The sequence below is a fragment of the Notolepis coatsorum genome (genome assembly GCF_963971535.1).
Source record: "Notolepis coatsorum genome assembly, chromosome: 1".
Taxonomy (NCBI): domain Eukaryota; kingdom Metazoa; phylum Chordata; class Actinopteri; order Aulopiformes; family Paralepididae; genus Notolepis; species Notolepis coatsorum.
The window spans coordinates 295,087,186-295,106,008 of record NC_140165.1 but is presented as its reverse complement, the minus strand read 5'-3'; the positions used below and the strand labels follow the sequence as shown (position 1 = coordinate 295,106,008).

The 18,823-nt window shown below is 45.3% G+C and overlaps 1 protein-coding gene across 1 annotated transcript in view; it reads right to left on the bottom strand.

Moving 5' to 3' along the window:
- The window catches only part of LOC311243196 (1,4-alpha-glucan-branching enzyme-like), a 288,129-nt gene that overhangs the window by 114,715 nt on the left and 154,591 nt on the right, over window positions 1-18,823 (bottom strand). The window contains exons 11-12 of the mRNA XM_084332329.1: window positions 10,012-10,122; window positions 9,154-9,325 (exon numbers count right to left, since the gene is read on the bottom strand). Of these exons, the coding sequence (XP_084188455.1) occupies window positions 9,154-9,325; window positions 10,012-10,122 (283 nt within the window). The remainder of the gene's footprint in view (window positions 1-9,153; window positions 9,326-10,011; window positions 10,123-18,823) is intronic.

Here is an 18,823-nt window from a genome sequence, read left to right as displayed (position 1 = left end):
GTGTGTGTGTGTGTGTGTGTGTGTGAAGGATTATCAGAGGCTTGACAGTAGTCCTGTGACAGATCATTTGTAGGCCTACAAGGTGAATTGCAAAGTGAAAGGACATTTTAGGCTAGATTCAAATTGGACTGTTTTTGGCTTCTGAAATACGAGAGAATACTTTGTGCAACATTTTAAAGAATTTGTTTTAATATCAAATAAACATCTTGATCACTGAGAATGTCTTAAAACCAAGTAGCCACAATTTGGGCTACCATCAGTGTTGTGAAGGATCAGATTAAACCGAATATATATATTTATTTATATATATATATTTAAATAGTATTTGTATATCGTTTGATATCCCCTGTATATTCCTTGTACAATATGCACTGAATATCCCTTTAGTCTACTAAACAGCCCATAATAGTTTCATTCTACCATTGGACGAGAACCTGGCGCCGGCAGCCATACCCCTAGGTTCAAGTTCAATCGTGCCGCCCAACATGTCGTGGCAAGCCCGGTACCAGCGTAGGAATACGTCTGGCGAAATACGAATGGTACTATTTGTTCACAGCGCATATATATATGGCGCAAGTAAAGTAGAACTTTCTTTTAGTCCAGTTCTTTACCCTCCAACAGAGTAACAGACGCGAAGCCTCACCCACGACGCACGTGTGGTGCAGTAAGGCCTACTTGGCCTCAGAATAGGCATTGAGATATCGTGTGGATTAATAGTTGAATTGTCATAGTTTGGCACTATACCGTCGAGTTGGACGTATTTCTATTAAGCTAATAATAGTCTATTTATGTATGGTGCATCGTTCGGTTAGAGTTATAAAGTTATCAGTACCCCCATCGTTCCTGACGTTATCTGGAGTCTTAACCAGGCTGGGCAGACCACTAGTGGTGCTTGCATCCGAGGAGCTCCGGGCCAGGGCGACTGGACCTGTATATTGGATTACTCTACCCGGACGACGGCGAGCCTTCCACGGCTTGGATTATGCTTTGGGTGCTTTGATTATTCCATGGATAACGGCCAACACTGCGGAGTGTTGGAACTACCCCCCGGAGAGGACTCCAGGTGAGACGGCGCTCTACACCAGTGAGGTCGCCTCACGTCTCTCCGTTGTGGACCGGCAGCTACCGTCCACCAGAGGGTCCAGCTGTATTCGTCTGCGGACCGAGGTTCTGTGGGCACCGTGTTCAAGACTTTGAATTCTCCCAAGAAATCGTCGGCCAGATGGGATACCGCCAGCGGCTTCTCTAACCCCCCCCTCCTACTGTCTTACAACCAGCGGGACCCCCCCCCCCCTTAGTGTATCCAGCTATAATCATCTAAGTACCATCGCTATAGTTTCCTAGAGAACCGGGTTGCATACTTACTCCCTGCGTAACCAGAGATTGGACATTCAATGTCGATTTACCTACGAATACTCATTTGCCATACAAGTGCATTTCAAATCATAAGTGTAAACAAGTGAACGTTGTATATACCTTTTGCTATATTAAATATTCGATTTGTACATTTGTGTGGACTTCGTTTCATCAGGTGGGAAAGTGTTCATCATATTTATATCATGTACTGGATGGCCAGAAGTTAAAGTACAAGAGGTAGTGGTTTAATATTACCATACTTAACAATACAGTCAGGGAATTGTACCCCTCAGTTACAATCAGTATCTTAAAGTGTTTTTCAATCTAGTTGCATTTTTAAACAGAAGGTAGGTTAAATGTTAAAGCTGTTGTTGTTGCTGTTGTGTAAATAATTACTAAAGCCCTTTGATCTCTATCCCTCCGGATATCAACTAAATCAAGCCATTTCAGGTATTCAATCTGCCTTCCTTGAAGATATTACATAATATACTCAGTTTACTTCGATTGGCCCATCAGTCAATCCCACTCTGTCTGATTGGCCAATCAGTCAATCTCACTATGTCTGATTGGCCCATCAGTCACATCTAGCCGAGAGGACACAGTGTTTAACAATCAAGCATAGTGTCAGGAGTGAACAGGAGGCCACGCCCCCTCAGTCTACTGAGCATTGACTGCACTCAGAGAGAGTCCACTAAAACACTTATAACAAATCATATGATAGATCTGAAGCTGAAAAAACGATACTCATGACATTAACAGTCCATAATAGCAATTTATGACTCGTCTTGAACAAATTAAAATAGCATCGCACTGGATCTTTAAAGGTCCCATAATTCTTTGGGATATTGTTTCATGATGTGAAAATGTCATGTAAAGCTATTTTTGAAAACTACAAAGGTGAATAAATACTGTTTATTTTATTTTAGAATACTGTTTGAGTCTTAATTTTTGTTAAGAATATAGGACAGGCATGTATAAGCATCATGCTTCAGTCTGTACCTTTTCAGTCACTGTCAAATCAAATATCGTAAAATTATTGTGCATATTGTATTGTGTGAGATGATGACTGAATAAACTACTACTACTACTACTATATCAACGTGCATAATGCTTTTCTCGGCTAGAATCTAACTTTATTATTCATGTACAAATATTGACCTACTCTATGTTTGTATTATTCTAATTAGCCAGGCTATGGTACGATTTAAAAGTGGTGGTGATTATCATTTTCACAAAAAGGTTGCCCACCCCTGCTTTACCTAAACATTTGTATTTTTGTCCTCAAGATATCGGCAGTTTGAAGAGTGGATAGAGAGTCCCACTTCAGGCGGAGTGGAGGTGAGGTTATTAGCCATTAGTTGTGTTGTTGCTCTGACATTATACAGTGTTGGCATTAGTGAACACGAGAGTGCGGCAGGATAACATAACGTTAGCTAATAACCTTAGCTTACCCCGTTCTGACCACAGCACGAGGTCTTCTCCACTCTGCTAATGACAGATTCCTTGAGGGAAAATAAGTGTTTAGCTGAAGGGCGTCTTCTCCTCTTTAGCCGACGGTCATCCCTGTTGAAATGGTCACTGCAGACCTGATGATAACGCTAGGCTCTAACCCCCCCCCCCCCCCCCCCCCCAAACTCTCTCAAAGCACATTGTTTTCCCCTGGAGCGACTGCCCCGCCCCGCCCCTAGTGGGATTACAGTCAGAGCCACACTTCTTCTGGTTGGGGTGTTAGACGTGGAGTGATATCGTCGATAACGGTCTTCAGACTCATCTCATAACAGTCTGAGCCTGTCGGTGCCAAAGACGAGCTCTTTTGCCCCGATACATTAAATTCACCTGCAGCCAGCCGACGCAATCGCTTGCTCGCTCAATACTGGATCAATTAAAGAGATTCTTCTTTCTTGAAGATGTGCATGACAATAAGATTTGTGGAGGGCTAGATGCTCAGTATTCATCATTCTGGTAAAGTACATTTCTATAACGATAATAAGAAATTATAATAAATAGCGGCTGGGTGGCGTAGCGGACATTGCGCTCGTCACCAACGCAAGAGACACCGGGTTCAAATCCGGCTGTCGGCATTGCCTCCGGCTTGGGCCGGCCGTCATACTGGCTCAAATTGGCAGAGTCAGCGGGTGGAAGTCGATGGGTGGTAATCTGGACGTTGTGGACAGCGACTCCTACAGGTCGGTTGGGGGACGCCTGCACAGCAGACAGGAAGTGGTGAGGGTAGTGTGAGCCTCCCACACGTTACACCTCGCCAATGAGAGTCCGCGCTGGCAGGTGAAAAGATGTGACAGGCTGCCTCCTCGTGTACCAGAGGGGACACGTGATGCAAGGCTTCTGTCCTCCCTACGACCGACCTGTGGGGGGCATATGCGAGCAACGTTCAAGACAGGGGAGGGGAGAATTGGAAACAGCGAAATTGGGATGGGAGAAAAATTTAAAAATAAGGAGAGAAAGTGGATAATTTTTTTTTTATAATAAATAATACTTATAAAAAATGCTTTCCTCTCATACATATGTGATTCAAATCACATAAAAACACCTCTTCAATCAATATGATTTTTTTTAATATAATAAATAATCATAAATAAATATATAATAAATATTAAAAAATAACTTCTTACAGTATTTTACTACTATCCCTATACTACTACCTACCATGCTATGTTCAACACCGTTTGACAAACAATACCACTGACCCTTAGCTGCCAGAGATATACCCCTCCTGCTGACTCCTTGTTCACAATTTGTAAGCGTCAGCCAAATGACTGAATGTAAATGTAAATCATCTGCATACTTTCATCGACTGTGATACCTGGGGGATTTGAACAATGACGAGACCAAGGTGCATCCATGATACATGTCTGAGGTCATCCACAACAGCAGCAGCACAGCCCTCTTTTTCAAGTCTTAGGACACCACCAACAAAGCCGGGCCACATGGTTTAGCAGGTGGAGCTAAAATGCTTTCAACAAACTGTATGGTGTGTTTACATTAACCTTAACAGACGGACATGGAAGCACATCCCTTACAACCAAGGACAGCTTCAAACAGCCTTAACCACATCACTTGTCCCCAGAAACAGGTCTCTATGGAGTCACGCCACAGAATGGATGATGATGTGTTGAAAGTGAACGGTTTTATATGCGCAGCTTCTGAGCTTTGGCTCCTATTGAAAAACCTATCTAACTCTAGTGCTTTTGTCCTGCGTTCCTGTTCGATGGCAACATCTCCGGACTGAGTGTGACTATTAAGTATTATTACATGGCGTTTTAACATTCGCCGAAATGCTCGATTGTGATTGGTCAATAGCCCCCCGACAGTGGTGAATTATTTTTCGATAACCACCGGTGATTATTGTTTTTCGCAGCTGGAGCAATCAAGCCCACTGACACACACTGTTTCAGTGCAATCAGACACACCTGCCAGCGATAATAATAATCACTTTATTTGGGCTGACAGAGCCACAGAACAACTGCGTCTGCATTTGATCTCGTCTTGTCGATGGTGTAAAATGAATTAGGTATATTGTTAGTAAGTTAGCCATGTAATAAGCGGGATAATGTATAGCTATACTCGGTCATTGTCGCAAAATAATTGACCTTCACTGACGTTTAAAACACCTCGGCGAGGCGCCTCTGTGTTCTAAACTCCATGTCGGTCAATTATTTTGCGACAATGACCTCGTTATCCCTTACTTAACCAATGTCACCTACTCTTCAGAAAGTTTATTTGATGCTTATCCTCAGTCTAACTTGACTGGATATTATTCATGAAAAGCAATATAGCAAAGGATAATTTTTCCTCAACTAGAAAAATACGATATCATCAGGGATGTACCGATACAGTATGGACATGTGATATATGACATGATATCAGGGATGTAAAGATACAGTATTGTTAGATTTCGACCATAATCAGCCAGTATCACCTCTTCATCTGTGTTTGTGTAGTTTCTGCGTTGTGTTTATCTCTCTCTCTCCGAAGTCGACCTTCTCATACTGGCTACATCGATGTCATCCCACTTATATGCAATCCGTAATCATAAGAATTTTACACTGGCAGACGATGGTACCTTTCTTGGAAAACGTTGTTTATTCTATAAACAGAGCCTCTGTACCAGATGGAAGACAGTTCTGTAATGTCCTTGAAAAGTCTTGGATTCAGTCTTAAGTCATTATTCTAACGATCTCTCCTGTTACCCCGCTCGGTGGTCGTGGCGGCCTAGCTGTTATCCAAAAGCCTTCCCTGATGTCGTGGCACTTAATTTCTCCCCTCCACCCTCCCCGCGCTACCGTGGAGGCACAGAACTGGCTGCCTGCTATTTTTAAGATCTATAGATCCGTCTGAGTAGAGGCTGTCACCCACCGATATATATACATTTTATACACATTGAAAAACATAGACATCCTTCAGTATTGAAGGATGTCTATGTTTTTCAATATGTATATAATGTTGTGACGTACGTGGGTTGGTCATTATCATTATTACTGTATTTGGAAGACCATGTGAACATCAGGTTAGTATAATTAGTATGTGTTATGTTATGTTTTGTATGTGATGTGTGTGTGTGTGAACATGAGAGCTAATGCTGTCTCTTCTTCTCTTCCTGTCAGGTGCTGCCCGTCCCTACACTGAAGAGTGCTGATTGCCTAATGAGTGACAGCTGATGGCAATCACCTCGAGAGGGACGGGTGGACAAATACCTGACAGCACACACACATCGAGGCGCTTCATTTGGATCACTGCCACGTTCCAGAGTGGAGTGAGGAGGTTGCCTTCTTGACTAGCTGTAGCGGTGGAGTGATACTGTGTGGCTTGGTGCCATTTACCACTTGGTGTGGATTAATCCTGTACCAGTTGTGGTGTCCTATGACGGACACGTTAATATTTTGCTAAGTGTTTGTTTGTCTGTATGTATACCTTGTTTGTTCTCCCCTACCTTTTTCCCTGTGCACCATGGAGGAGGTTTAAAGCCCTACCTCCATTAAATATATAATTTACTATTTGGAAAACATCTTGTGTTGTGGCTTTCTTACCTACCTGGGACATTGCTTTAAACGCATTTACTGAGAGAGGCTGTTTTTTGCTCATGTGCAGCCGGCTCCAGTTATTATTCTGTGTGGTTCTTAGACCTTTGTACATGACAAATGTATATATATCGGTGGGTGACAGCATTTACTCAGACGGATCTATAGATCTTAAAGTAGCTGGCAGTCAGAGAGTGTGTGTCTCCAGTCGGACTGCAGATGTGGGCCTGTTGTCAGCTGAGCTCTCAAGCTCAAAGATAACCAGCCAAGGTCATTGTCTGCAGCAGCGCTGACGTCACATAGCAGTGTAACCACAGAGGGGGATAATATCAACATTGCCGTTGCTATAGTGATCTGGGTCAAATAGCTGTGGTCAAAGACAGCGCGTCGATTACCATCGACTGGGTTATGCGTCAAACTACATCAGACCGTCCCGTGGAATCCAATGGACCCTGTTCTCCTTTATGGAAGACCTTGACTTTGCAGACGATCTGGCAGTCATGTCATCCACTCGTAGCCACCTCCAGGAGAAGTCTGACCGGCTAAGCAATTATGCAAAGCGAACTGGTCTCTACATCAACCAGAAAAAGACCCAGGTGATGTGCATCAATGTCCCAACAGCACTTCCAATCACCATCGATGGAGAGGCGTTGGAATGTGTAGAAGACTTTACATACCTCGGAAGCCTCATAAGCAGTGAAAGTGGAACGCAAAAAGACATCAAGACGCGTCTCAACAAAGCAAGCGGTGCTTTCAGCCAACTTCGCAACATCTGGAAGTCTAAACAATATAGCCTTAAAACCAAACTCAGGCTCTAGAACAGCAATGTTAAGTCTGTCCTGCTATATGGCTCTGAGTGCTGGAGAGTAACAAAACAGGATATGAGAAAGGTTGACGTCTTCCACAATAGCTGCTTACGTAGGATCTGCAACATCTTTTGGCCAAATAGAATCTTGAATGAGGAACTTTATAAGAAGACAGCAGCTTGCATATGTCCCTTGAGATAAGGAGACAGAGGTTAGATGGCTCGGCCATGTATTGAGGATGCCCAATGAAAGGTTACCCAAAGTTGCCTTGAGATGGACCCCAGTTGGGAAGAGAAAGAGGGGTAGACCAAAGAACACCTGGCGAAGAACAGTGATGATGGAGCTGAAGGAGATGGGTCTTTCCTGGGACGAAACGCAGGCCAAAGCACGAGACAGGATTCAGTGGCAGTGTATGATTGCGGCCTTATGCCCCAACCGGGACGAAGAGGATAAGTAAGTAAGTAAAGACATCGCGTCACATAGTAACAAGGAGAGGGGCGGGCCTGTCGTTGCTATGGCGAGAATAATATAATGTGAGTTCTTCCGGGTGTAAGTTAGACTGAGCTACGACACACAGAGGAGAAGCGTTGATCAGAGACTTTGAAACGGCTCCCTCCTCCCCTCGCAAAGGAGAAGATGACACATCATCACTAGCAGATATGGTGGTTGGCTACGACAAGGCCCAGAACCATCGGACTAATGACAGGAGACGGAGAGAAGAGAATTAAGACTGAACAATGACAATACAGATCTGAGGAAAGAGGTCAAGTTGCAGTTTCGTTTCTTATGACTATGGATGTACTATCAGGGTTGCAAGAAAAACACAACGCACAACAGAGAGAGAGACGAAGGAGATGATGAGATGAGATTGGCTGATTGCCAGAATCCAACAGTATGAACATGTGATATATGACATATCAGGGATGTATCGATACTGTATGAACATGTGATATATGACATGATATCAGGGATGTACCGATACAGTATGAACACTTGGCAGATATCAAAAAACATTTTCCGTTATGGACGATTATGGATATTTACCAATATGATATGGTCTGTATATATATATATAAACGGTTATTTACTGAAAGGCATGAAAACACCATGAAGTAGAACATTTCTTTATCTTTGTTTCTGCAATCTATTTGTCAAATCTTCATGTACAGGAGAGTGAAAATCTTGGTCTTGGTTCCTCAACCTTACAGCAGCAATGGTAATAGAATAAAAAAGTAATAGAAGTAGTATAAAATAGCATGTGTGTGTGTATGTGTGTGTGTGCATGCGCAAGAAGTGGACAGGCAGGTAGCAGGCCGTTAGTATTGTGTTCATGAGTCTGACTGCCTGGGGGGAAAATCTGTCCCTGAGCCTGCTGGTCCAGGCCTCGAGGCTGTGCTGCCGTCAGTCAACTAACAGCATTCTCACGTAAGAATAACAACTGTTCATTGGCTGTTCACATCTTCACAGTTCTGCTCATAGGACCAATGCCAATAATAAATAAATTCATTAATAAATAAATCACTATCATCAGCCTATATATATACAATATATATATAAAATTGTATTTGGATCCCGTTAGCGGTTACCACTGTAACAACTTATCTTCCTGGGTATGTTTGCAGATATCTGCCCAATTTTGCTCATCGGATCGACGCCGATAAATAGAAAAATCAATAGCACGATATAGTGTATCGTGCATCCCTATATTATATCATTCAATCTGAATAGCTATCATAAGCTATGATGTGATGTGTGATTATAAACGTAGATATTAAATCACTGCCAAGATTTGCGCTCCTGATTCCACACAGTGTGTCTTAACACTCTTAACTAACCATATAGACAGTGAAACCTTTTTCTCTTACACTCTGAGCCACCATCTTAATGTAATTGAACTTAGCTCAGGTAACTATGGTCAGGTCAGGTCTCCCGATTGCGTTGCCATGACGACTCACCCATGAAGTTGAGGTAGCCTTCTCCGCCCAGGGCCTGTGTGAGGAGGCGGATCATCTTGTGCAGCTGCATGCCGCGGTCGATGACGGCCGTCATGGGGACCAGAGTGCTCATGTTGGTGTACATCTCCTTGTCCATCAGCCAGAAGGCCAGGGTCTTGTCGCCCACCAGAGCCTTGCAGGGACAGATGTAGAGCGAGAGGGTCTATTTTTGCGACAGCCGGGCAATTTCAACCCTTTTTTTTTTTAAACTCGAAAAGGCAACTGAGGTTTCCCTCATTTACAGTCACGTCGAGTGTACATACAGAGTTAAGAAAAATATAAATATAAAAAGGCATATAAAATTATACAATTATAACAATTAGACAAGTAAGGATAACAAATAAATTAAAACATGTACAACTTGATTGACAAAGGTTGGAGATCAAGGTTTTAAACTCTGCAACACAGGGGAGAATCTCAAGCTTTAAGGACTGTTGGGAGTTCATTCCATGAGCTAGAGGGGCAACATGGCAAAAAGCTGAATTCTAGCGGCCCCCGTTTCACCATGACCACTGAGCGGGGTAGCTGCCACTCACTCTCATTTGAAAAACAACAACAAAATGCCTTTATAAATTGCCAAATAATAGCAACGCTTCTTTATTCCAGCTGTAGCGGGTGTAAAATCAACTGATAAAACACCATATCCAAGCCTACTTGAAAAAACAGACTTTGCGATCATTAATAGTTTTTTTTAAATACTCATTCACTTTGACCAGCTCCCACCCCCCCCCCTTTTTTTCCAACACGATGCTGTGTTTACATAGCAGCATCACAGTGAAACAGGGCCATCGGTGAACAGTGGGCACGGGGCTACCGTACCTGGTCGGGGCTCTCCGCATAGGCGATGCAGTTCTCCCCGTAGCGCCTGTTGGTCAGCGTGTAGACGATATTGCCCATGTCCCACTCCTCATCCTTGAGCTGCTTCAGGATCTGCGAGGTGACAGGGATGGGTTATTGAAAAAGGAGGTGTGATGCATGGCTAGCAGGGATATCCACTCCGGAGTCTGACTGATGGCTGGAGCTCAGCGCCGTGTCTGGGCTCCACAAACCAGTGTCGGTCCGTCCGCCTCTCGCCCCCAACTCCTCTCCAGCTTTTCAACACTTCCTCCCTAGATCCATCTGCTCTCTCTGACATCTCTATATTCCCCCGCCATGAGTTATGTCCATCTTTAAATGGGCGTAATGGAGTTTCTAATGACATCCCTATGGCCCTATGGTGGACCGGCGCCCACAGCCTTCCCCATTTGGTGATGGGTGAGGTCAGAAACCTCCGGGGGGGGGGGGGGGGGGGGGGGGAGGGATTCAATGATAAATCTGACCCCTGGGGTCAGCGCTGTACTGCCGGTCTGCCCACCACATCTCCACTTCCTGCCAATGGGTCAAGGGGTCGAGAGGAAATGCGGGCAGGACAACAAACTCACATCTGCCCACACACACGTATGAGGCTGCTGGTCAAAATAAAGCCACGGTCCTAATTATTGTGCTCTGTATAGGTACAGTAGGCGAGAGCGGAGCCAGAGAGGGCTAACGCACAGCGCAGGGCTTGTGACTGCTTTAACATACCATGGAGACGAGGCTAGAGAGACGACCATAAAGAAAGGTTGTATAAGCTCTATAGCAGTGGTCACCAACCTTTTAAAGCCCAAGATCACTTTTTTTTTTTTTTGGTGAAGGCAAGATCTACCTATTGAAGCGTTGAGAGAAAAAGACAGCCAAGATTGTACTTTAAACTACAATGACCTTTATTTGCCTGTATTCTAATTACATGTAATGCTTTGGTCCAACATTAAAAGGTCAAAGTAGAACTGTAATATGTACTTTCTCAGTCAGTGCAGTCATCTTATGCAGCATCACTTTTCACATCAAAACAAAAGTAGAACTGTAATATGTGGACTCTCATATTATTAACATTATAAAATGCTAATTGTAAATATGTTTGTCAAAGTAGAACTGTCACGGAACTTGTATGCTGTGACAAATAAAACTCTTGACTTGACTTGACTTGAAACTGTAATATGTACTTTCTCAGTCAGTGCAGTCATCTTATGCAGCATCACTTTTCACATCAAAACAAAAGTAGAACTGTAATGTGGACTCTCAGGGAAAGATTAAAAGAAAAAAATCTTTCCAGGGAAATATCTACAGGGAAAGTCTGTATCGCGATCGACGGGTTGGTGACCACTGCTCTATAGTGTTGTAAACTGCAGCATGCCCTGCAGGAACTCCTGTGATGGACAAGCACCTGGTGTGATTGAGGGAGGGGGTGGGGAGGGGGGAGCCTGCCTAGTCCATCTCTGTGACAGCCTGAAGCCTGCTCCGTTGGGCTGCCCATGACATATGATTGACATGTGAGGAAACCTGTATATTACCCTACAGGGGCCATAATCCTGGGAATAAAAGAGAGTAAATAGTGGAGATCAATACGTCTGAGATGAGCCGGCTGGGCTATCTTAGCGGAGGCTCTCTCTCCCTGACCCGTCTGTATCTAGATCTGCCTGCGCTCGCGCCGCCCGCACCTCGCATCGGGGCTGACAGGTTACGCTCCACTGGTGCCACCGGAGAACCTCACGGAAGCACTTGTAATGGAATTGGAATACAATTTTATTTTTTTGCCGTCGTGCGCATGAATGAATCTCCCTTCGGCGTTCCTCGGGGCAATTAAGAGTTGATGATGATAAATAAATCAACTAAATTGTGACTATAAAAAAAAAAGTTACACAGTATATCTATTCCAATAAAGAGAAAAAGAGCCAAGCGAGTGAATCTGCACATTACACCCTGGAGACGATCCTACCTGCCACTGCCTCCGCAACCCATGTACAATCGCACACTTCCTTATGATTCATTACAATTCAGGTCAGCCACATAAGTGGTCCGGGAGCAATTAATCTGAGGGTTGGAGGCGTCTAAGCAGAGACAGGAGTGGCCGGGTGGACGACTTCCCAAGCACCAGCTCACCCACGTCAACCCCGACCAGCCAAGCTGCCTGGCACCACCGACACTCCACTTCATCAATGATAATGAGCGGCTCACAAATCTTACTTTACAAGCCTGCTGTCATGAGCCAGCCCGGATTAATTAGGCAGAGACGGAGCAGAAAGAAAATACCAGCGGTATAGGATAAGGTCATCCGGCTGCCCCTAACGGACTGGGAGCGCTTGCATAGGCCGCCTCTACCTCTCCTCCCCTGGCCGTGAGGCTGGGGGGGGGGGGGGCAGAAGTAACACAGCCCTCGTTCCAGATGTAGTGACGGACCCAAGTCTCTCTCTCCCTCTCCCCCTCCCTCCCTCCCTCCCTCTCCCTCCCTCTCTCTCTCCCTCTACTCCCTCTATCCCTCCCTCCCTCCCTCCATTAGACCTATGGTGCGGTCTGTGTTGCTATGGGGACATCGACTCTTCACACATGCAGCGCCAACCCCAGAGGTGAGGAGCGAGGGAGAGGGAGGGAGAGAGAGAGAGAGCAGGAGAACAACACACAATCTCAAGGATCCAGCTAATGCCTCACTATCTTTATATTTTCACTCTTTTGTTGGAGGGGGGATTAATGTTAACTTTTCGCCCCCCCCCCCCCCCCCACGCAAATGTCTTATCCCGGGGGCCGAGCTCCAATGAAAGGTGCTCCGTGGCTCCGCCTCAGTCTCCCCAGTGATGAACCCAGTCGAGGACGCTCAGTGTCTTAAAAAGAGGAGGAGGGGAGAGGGAGGGGGCGTCAGATTATTGTTATCATTATTTTCTCTTAACAGGTCGGTGGTTGTGACTACTGGAAAATGGGAAGACGAGGTTCACACCAACGGGTGTGAAGGACAGGCCTGGGTGGACCAAGGGACATTTCTCAAATGTGCGACAGTGGCTCGGGAGGTAGAGCAGTCGTCTGGTAATCCGGAGGTTCCCAGTTCTATTCCCGCTCCTCCCGGGCAGTGTGTCGAAGTGTCCTTGAGCAAGACACCTAACCGCTAATTGCTCCCGATGAGCAGGTTGGCACCTTGCATGGTTGCCTCCGCCATCGGTGTGTGAATGTGTGAGTGAATGGGTAAAATGTGAGGAAGCGCTATATAAATGCAGCCATTTACCATTCAAACTAATACAAAAGGAGAAAGTGAATAAGCGGATATTGTCATTCGATCAGAGTAAACAGGCATAGAAAGTGGTGAAGAGACAAGCGGGAAGCCTGCAGAATAATGAAAGACCCTCACCACCCCAACAACAGCCTGTTCTACTGTCAGGCAAACGCCTGCGCACACCAGCAACTAGGACAGAGATACTTCGGCTCAGCTTCTTCCCCCAGGCCATCAGAGTCTTGAACACTGAACTCTCCACACACAAGCACACATGAGCACACACACAACACACATACTGTATACGCTCACACACTAACAGTCACTTTAGCACAAACACACACGCACACACACATGCTGCACACGCTCACACTCAACGGTCACTTTACACAATGAAAATGTCTCTTTAATTTTTTTTTTTAAAGAACGGGTTCTTGTATAGTAATAGATGGATATAGCAAGATAGCATAAGGATATATAGTATAACTGTATATTGTATAGTATTGTATAGTAGTGTACATACTGTAAGACCCAGTGCCTCATCCGTAGCTTAACACTGTATTGCAGGACCTTAGCATGACTTTTACCATGCATTTTAAAAACTTTATGTACATTATACCCGTTATGTCTTATTCTTATTACTTGTATCATTGCACAATCGCTGCGGGCATGACCACCCACATTTCACTGTATGCCTTGTATGCCATGACAAATAAAACTCTTGACTTGACTGGGAAGGAGAGCAGGTTGAAGAGCTGGGGAGGAGCGATCTCTATTGACGAGCTTTGTGTGCATTACATAATATACAAAGCTCTATAGCGAGCCGCTGTGGGTTCAAGGGTCAAGTCAACACTAACTAACCTAACCAATTATTGCAAGTTCGCATCGTGTTTTCGAAGGGATCAACAGAAAGCTCAAAGAGTCTCGACAAAGGCCAGTGGGGTGAAAATGCAAGCCGCTGCTGAAATACAGTATAGAATTACCCTTTTCTCTCCCAAGTCTCCTCTCAAATCCTCCAGCCCTCGAGCACAACTTGACCCGACGGATTAACGGTGATAGTAATGTGTTTTATTGGCGGCCAGTGGTGGGAGCACAGAGCGTTCGTCGAGAAAACCACAGAAGAAGGCGGATTTGAAAGGAGACTTGCAATAATTTGTCAGGTCGAGTTTAGACTTTACCCTCAGAATCTGCTGCGGTTTGTTACAGAGCTTTGTATACATGTATCGCATACAAAGCTCGTCAATAGAGCTAGGCAGGAACAGGGTGGATACATGAGAATTCCCTCCTCGCCGATACCAGCTAGCCCTCCGACTCCAATAGTTTCTATTACGTCTCGATCTATCGTAGCTGTGGGGGGGGGGGGGGGGGGGGACGCGTGTGAAATCAGAGGGCTTTTGTAACCTTATCCATTAGGAGTGACAGCATTTTATGGTCGTAATCAGATGGAATCGTCCAAACTTGTGCTGTGTGCCTTATCCGGTTCTCTTATTAGGATATCTTAATTTCCCACAGCCGTGTTGGTCCCAACAGCTTTCTGCAGCCCCGCAAATTAGTCATATCAATCAGGCAGGCAGAGGAACGAAGCACAGCAGGGGGCCCCGCTCAACGAGCCTGGAGGGATGTTCTCACGTTCGCGTACGCACGCACGCGCTCAATCAGACACAAACACACGCGTATACGTTACCCTGTAGTTGTACATGCATGTGCAATCTATAAATATACCTCTCTCTCTCTCTCTCTCTCTCTGACACAAACCTCACCGGGACCCTCTCCACTCAGCCCATTCAAATCCCTACTAATTGACACTCTGTGAGGAAAGAGCCGGCTAGCCCCCAGTGCTCCTCAGTGGTCCTGCCAAGCCATGTACACAACAAGCACACGACTGTTTGCCTGTTTGGCTGAAACACATGGATAACGCTGCTCGCTCGCTCGCTTGCTTTCCTCCAGCTTCACGATTCACATGGCACGCTCTCCTCGGGGGGAAGCAACAAATATAATTCAAGGAAAAGAAAAGCAACAGCAACCAAGAGAACTATCTAAAATGAATATTGCATTCCGAGCGATATAGCATAGTGACAAACTGTCAAAAAGGACTTTCAGGGGTTATTTTTTATTTTCCAAGATACCCCTACTGGGGGTAGAACAAAACATAACAATGTTTTTTCCCCCTCATCTCTAAAAAGGTCTCCCATATATTAAATGGATTCTTGGACAAAAAAAGTATTCTACTGCAAAAATGGTTAAATTGATATATACACCCCCAAAACTAAAAAAAGAGCTGAGCCAACGCCTGGCCGTGTGGGAGTTGAGGCATATGAACCCGTGTAGATTAACCCTTTCACTACCACACTACAGAAGGTTAACCTTTCACTTAACAGTCTGTAGTGTGGTAGTGAAATGGTTATAACCTTCTGTAGTGTGGTTGTGAAAGGGTTAACCCTTTGTCGTGTGGCAGTGAAAGGGTTTACCTTCTGTATTGCCGCAGTGAAAGGGTTAATAATTTGGTGGTGTGGCAGTGGAAGGGTTAATGATACCAGCTCAGAGGGCTTTCTAACTTGACGTGCTACTAGTCAGGATATTCCTCTTCCTAATAGAAAAAGATAACTGGATGCGATGATCTTGATGGATGTAGGAAATATAGGCCTATGAACACATACCTAAAATATGCTGAGAAATGTAAAAAAGAAAAATAAAGACATATCTATGCAAAATGTACTCGTTTACTTTGTAGTAATTCTGCCACCGAATGTCATTGGAACGGCAATGAGGGCTTGTTGGAAAGGTGTGGTTGTGATGACTCAAGACAATGTCACCTGTGTGGACGTACTGCAGCGTGCTTAGTCAGGGAGTTACATCACTAAAATGTACGAGGTGTCATAAACCAAAGGAAATGAAACACTGAGGAGTGGCGGCTCCAATCTAACACCACCCACAGTATCTGGGGTGTGAAGTGAGAAAACTGACAAATTCAACTCAAGTAAAAGTAATAGGACAGAGAAAATCCACTTGCTTCCATCATGCTTTGCCTGTTGGACTTCACGCTGAAATAATTTGACATGCACCAATCACCTCCCAACACTCCGTCGTCCTTCACCCGCTATAATAGGCAGCAAATGCCGAAAATCACCCACCCCTTCAGCCCCCCCCCCCCCCCCCCCCCAACGCCGCACACACTCCTTGCACACGTCGGTTTGCACATCTTCTTCAGTGGCGACTTACAAGAAAACGAAGAGTCGTAGAAATGTCCCAACTGCCTCTTTTCAGGGCCAAGAGGTGTTTCCTGTAGATGTGCTGCTTCCTGTCCGTCGGTCCTGAATCCTGGCGATCTTTGCTGCCTGGTGCTTAGGGTGAGCCCTGTGATTAGACTGCCTTAGACTGAGATGACAGCAGCCACGGGGACGAGAAGATAGAACTCACACATGGTGCACCAGGAGATCCAGAGCATCCTTGGCCGGGCCACCCAGGTCTCCTGTACCCCTGTTCCTCTGCCACGCCCCCGATGAGACAGCTGCGAGCCCACTTCCCCCTGAGCTGGTCGGGGCAGCGCTGGTGGTGAACGGGATTGCCTTTCCAGTGCCCCCACTCTGTCCCGAGCCTGACTGTCTCCCCCGCGTCCCACCTATATTGACGCTAGTGCTGGGTACCGTTCACATTTGAACCGATACCAGTTCCTGGAATTCGGTATCCCTTTTCGGTACTCTGTCATAACAATTATTTGTATTTCAGTTGTAAAAAATAAGTCCAAACTTCTCAACTTCAACGTTGTTATTTATTTAGAACACCTTGTTATTTATTGTTAATCGCATAATCATGTATTATGTTTTTTAATGTTTAAATATCTGACCATCCTCAGTTAATACTATCAAACTCCTCTGACCTCGTCTGGTCTTTCCAAAGACCCAAGAAACGGAACAGTAATATATATATATATATATATATATATATATATATATATATATATATTTGTGGAAAAGGCTCCCTCTTGTCTAGTACATAATATATATTACACTCTTATACTAAACATGTAAAAGGTACTGAAATCTGGTACAGATTGATCGTGAATCGTTACTCAGTAGTACCGATGTAATTCGGTCAGTACCCTTAAAAGTACTGAGTTTGGTACCCAACCCTAATTGACACAGCCCGCCAAGATCCCGCTAGGATAAAAGAGCTGATTACCGCCCACCTGTCGCCCACAGGCAGATGCCAAATGTCTAATCAGGTAGTGGGCGTCCTGTGCCTGGAGAAAGCTCTGTCTGCCCTTCTATATCCAGACGCTGTTTGACCGAATGCATTACATTTTCTTGAAAGAGCAATATTCCATTGAAACTCATTAACGCAACTCCCACCATCTGTCCCTTACCACTTATGAGGTGGTAGTGAATGCCAATCACACACGTATAACTCCTTCTCTGTTCACCCCCACCTCATCTCTAGTTTGAGTGGTCGAGATCAGGTCTTTTTTACTGGCCAAAGGTAATGCAAAAACATTCAGCCCCAAGTGTCAATCAGGTTAGCCAGAGTCGCACTGGCCCTGTCCCCTAGACAGAGACTAGCAGCCTAGCCCCTCTTCCCTAGTAGAGGGCTTCAAAGACTTCCAGTCACACATTCACCAGACAGTTATTATGCATGTCTCCAGAGAGGGCTCAATACTGAATTCCTGTGTGCCCATGCCCACCCTTTACATACAGGCCTCCCATGGGTCAGACCGGTCCCATGGGGCAGACAGTGGTATAGGCCACGGTGGCCTCGGAGACTTCTCGGCCTGAGATACAGGAGCCGCTATCAAAAGAAGGCCATCACCGTCATCCCTCCCACAGGAGAGGAGGAAGTGCGTATACTCCTATTATTTCTTGGTTCCTAAGGAAACGGGAGGGATGAGAGACGGAATTCCCTCAGCAGTGAAGGAATTCAGAATGCTCAGACAAGAAGCTGCTGGGTTCCGTCAGGTCTGGAGATTGGTTTACATCTATATACTTGAAAGACCTTGCTTTCATGTCCCTGGGATCTTTTTCCATCCCACAGGGAGACTCTCTCCACTTCGCCTTCCAGGGGACTGAGAGAGAAATGCCATTCAGATACGTTCGCAGTATGTTCTCCAAGTGTATGGAGATGTTGTTGGAACCGGTATGCCACCGGGGAATAGGGATTATTTTCTACCGGCAAGACATTCTGGTTCTCGGTTACTCAGAGGAAGGGGCGAAGATTGCACACTAGCCTAGCTGACTCACTCTGCTGGGCTTTGCAATCATGGAAAAAGAGCTGACTTGCCTCAGGGTCATCTAGAAATAGTGTGGAGAAAGAAACACTGACCCGTCGTTGCTCATCTCTACTGCAGATGCTGTCCTTCTCTACTGTGAACGTCTATGCTCCAGCCATCCCTGCTTGTCACAAGGGCTTAGATGACGAGCCCATTATTCAACCACCCACTTTTTTAAAGAGCTCCATTCAGGGAGCGAGTCAAATAAAGCCGTATCACCACAATGGGATTTGGATGGGATTTGCTGTCAATTTGAGTCTAAATCGGGAAGCGTTCGAACCACTGGACCAGTCCACTTCCATCAAGGCCACTGTACT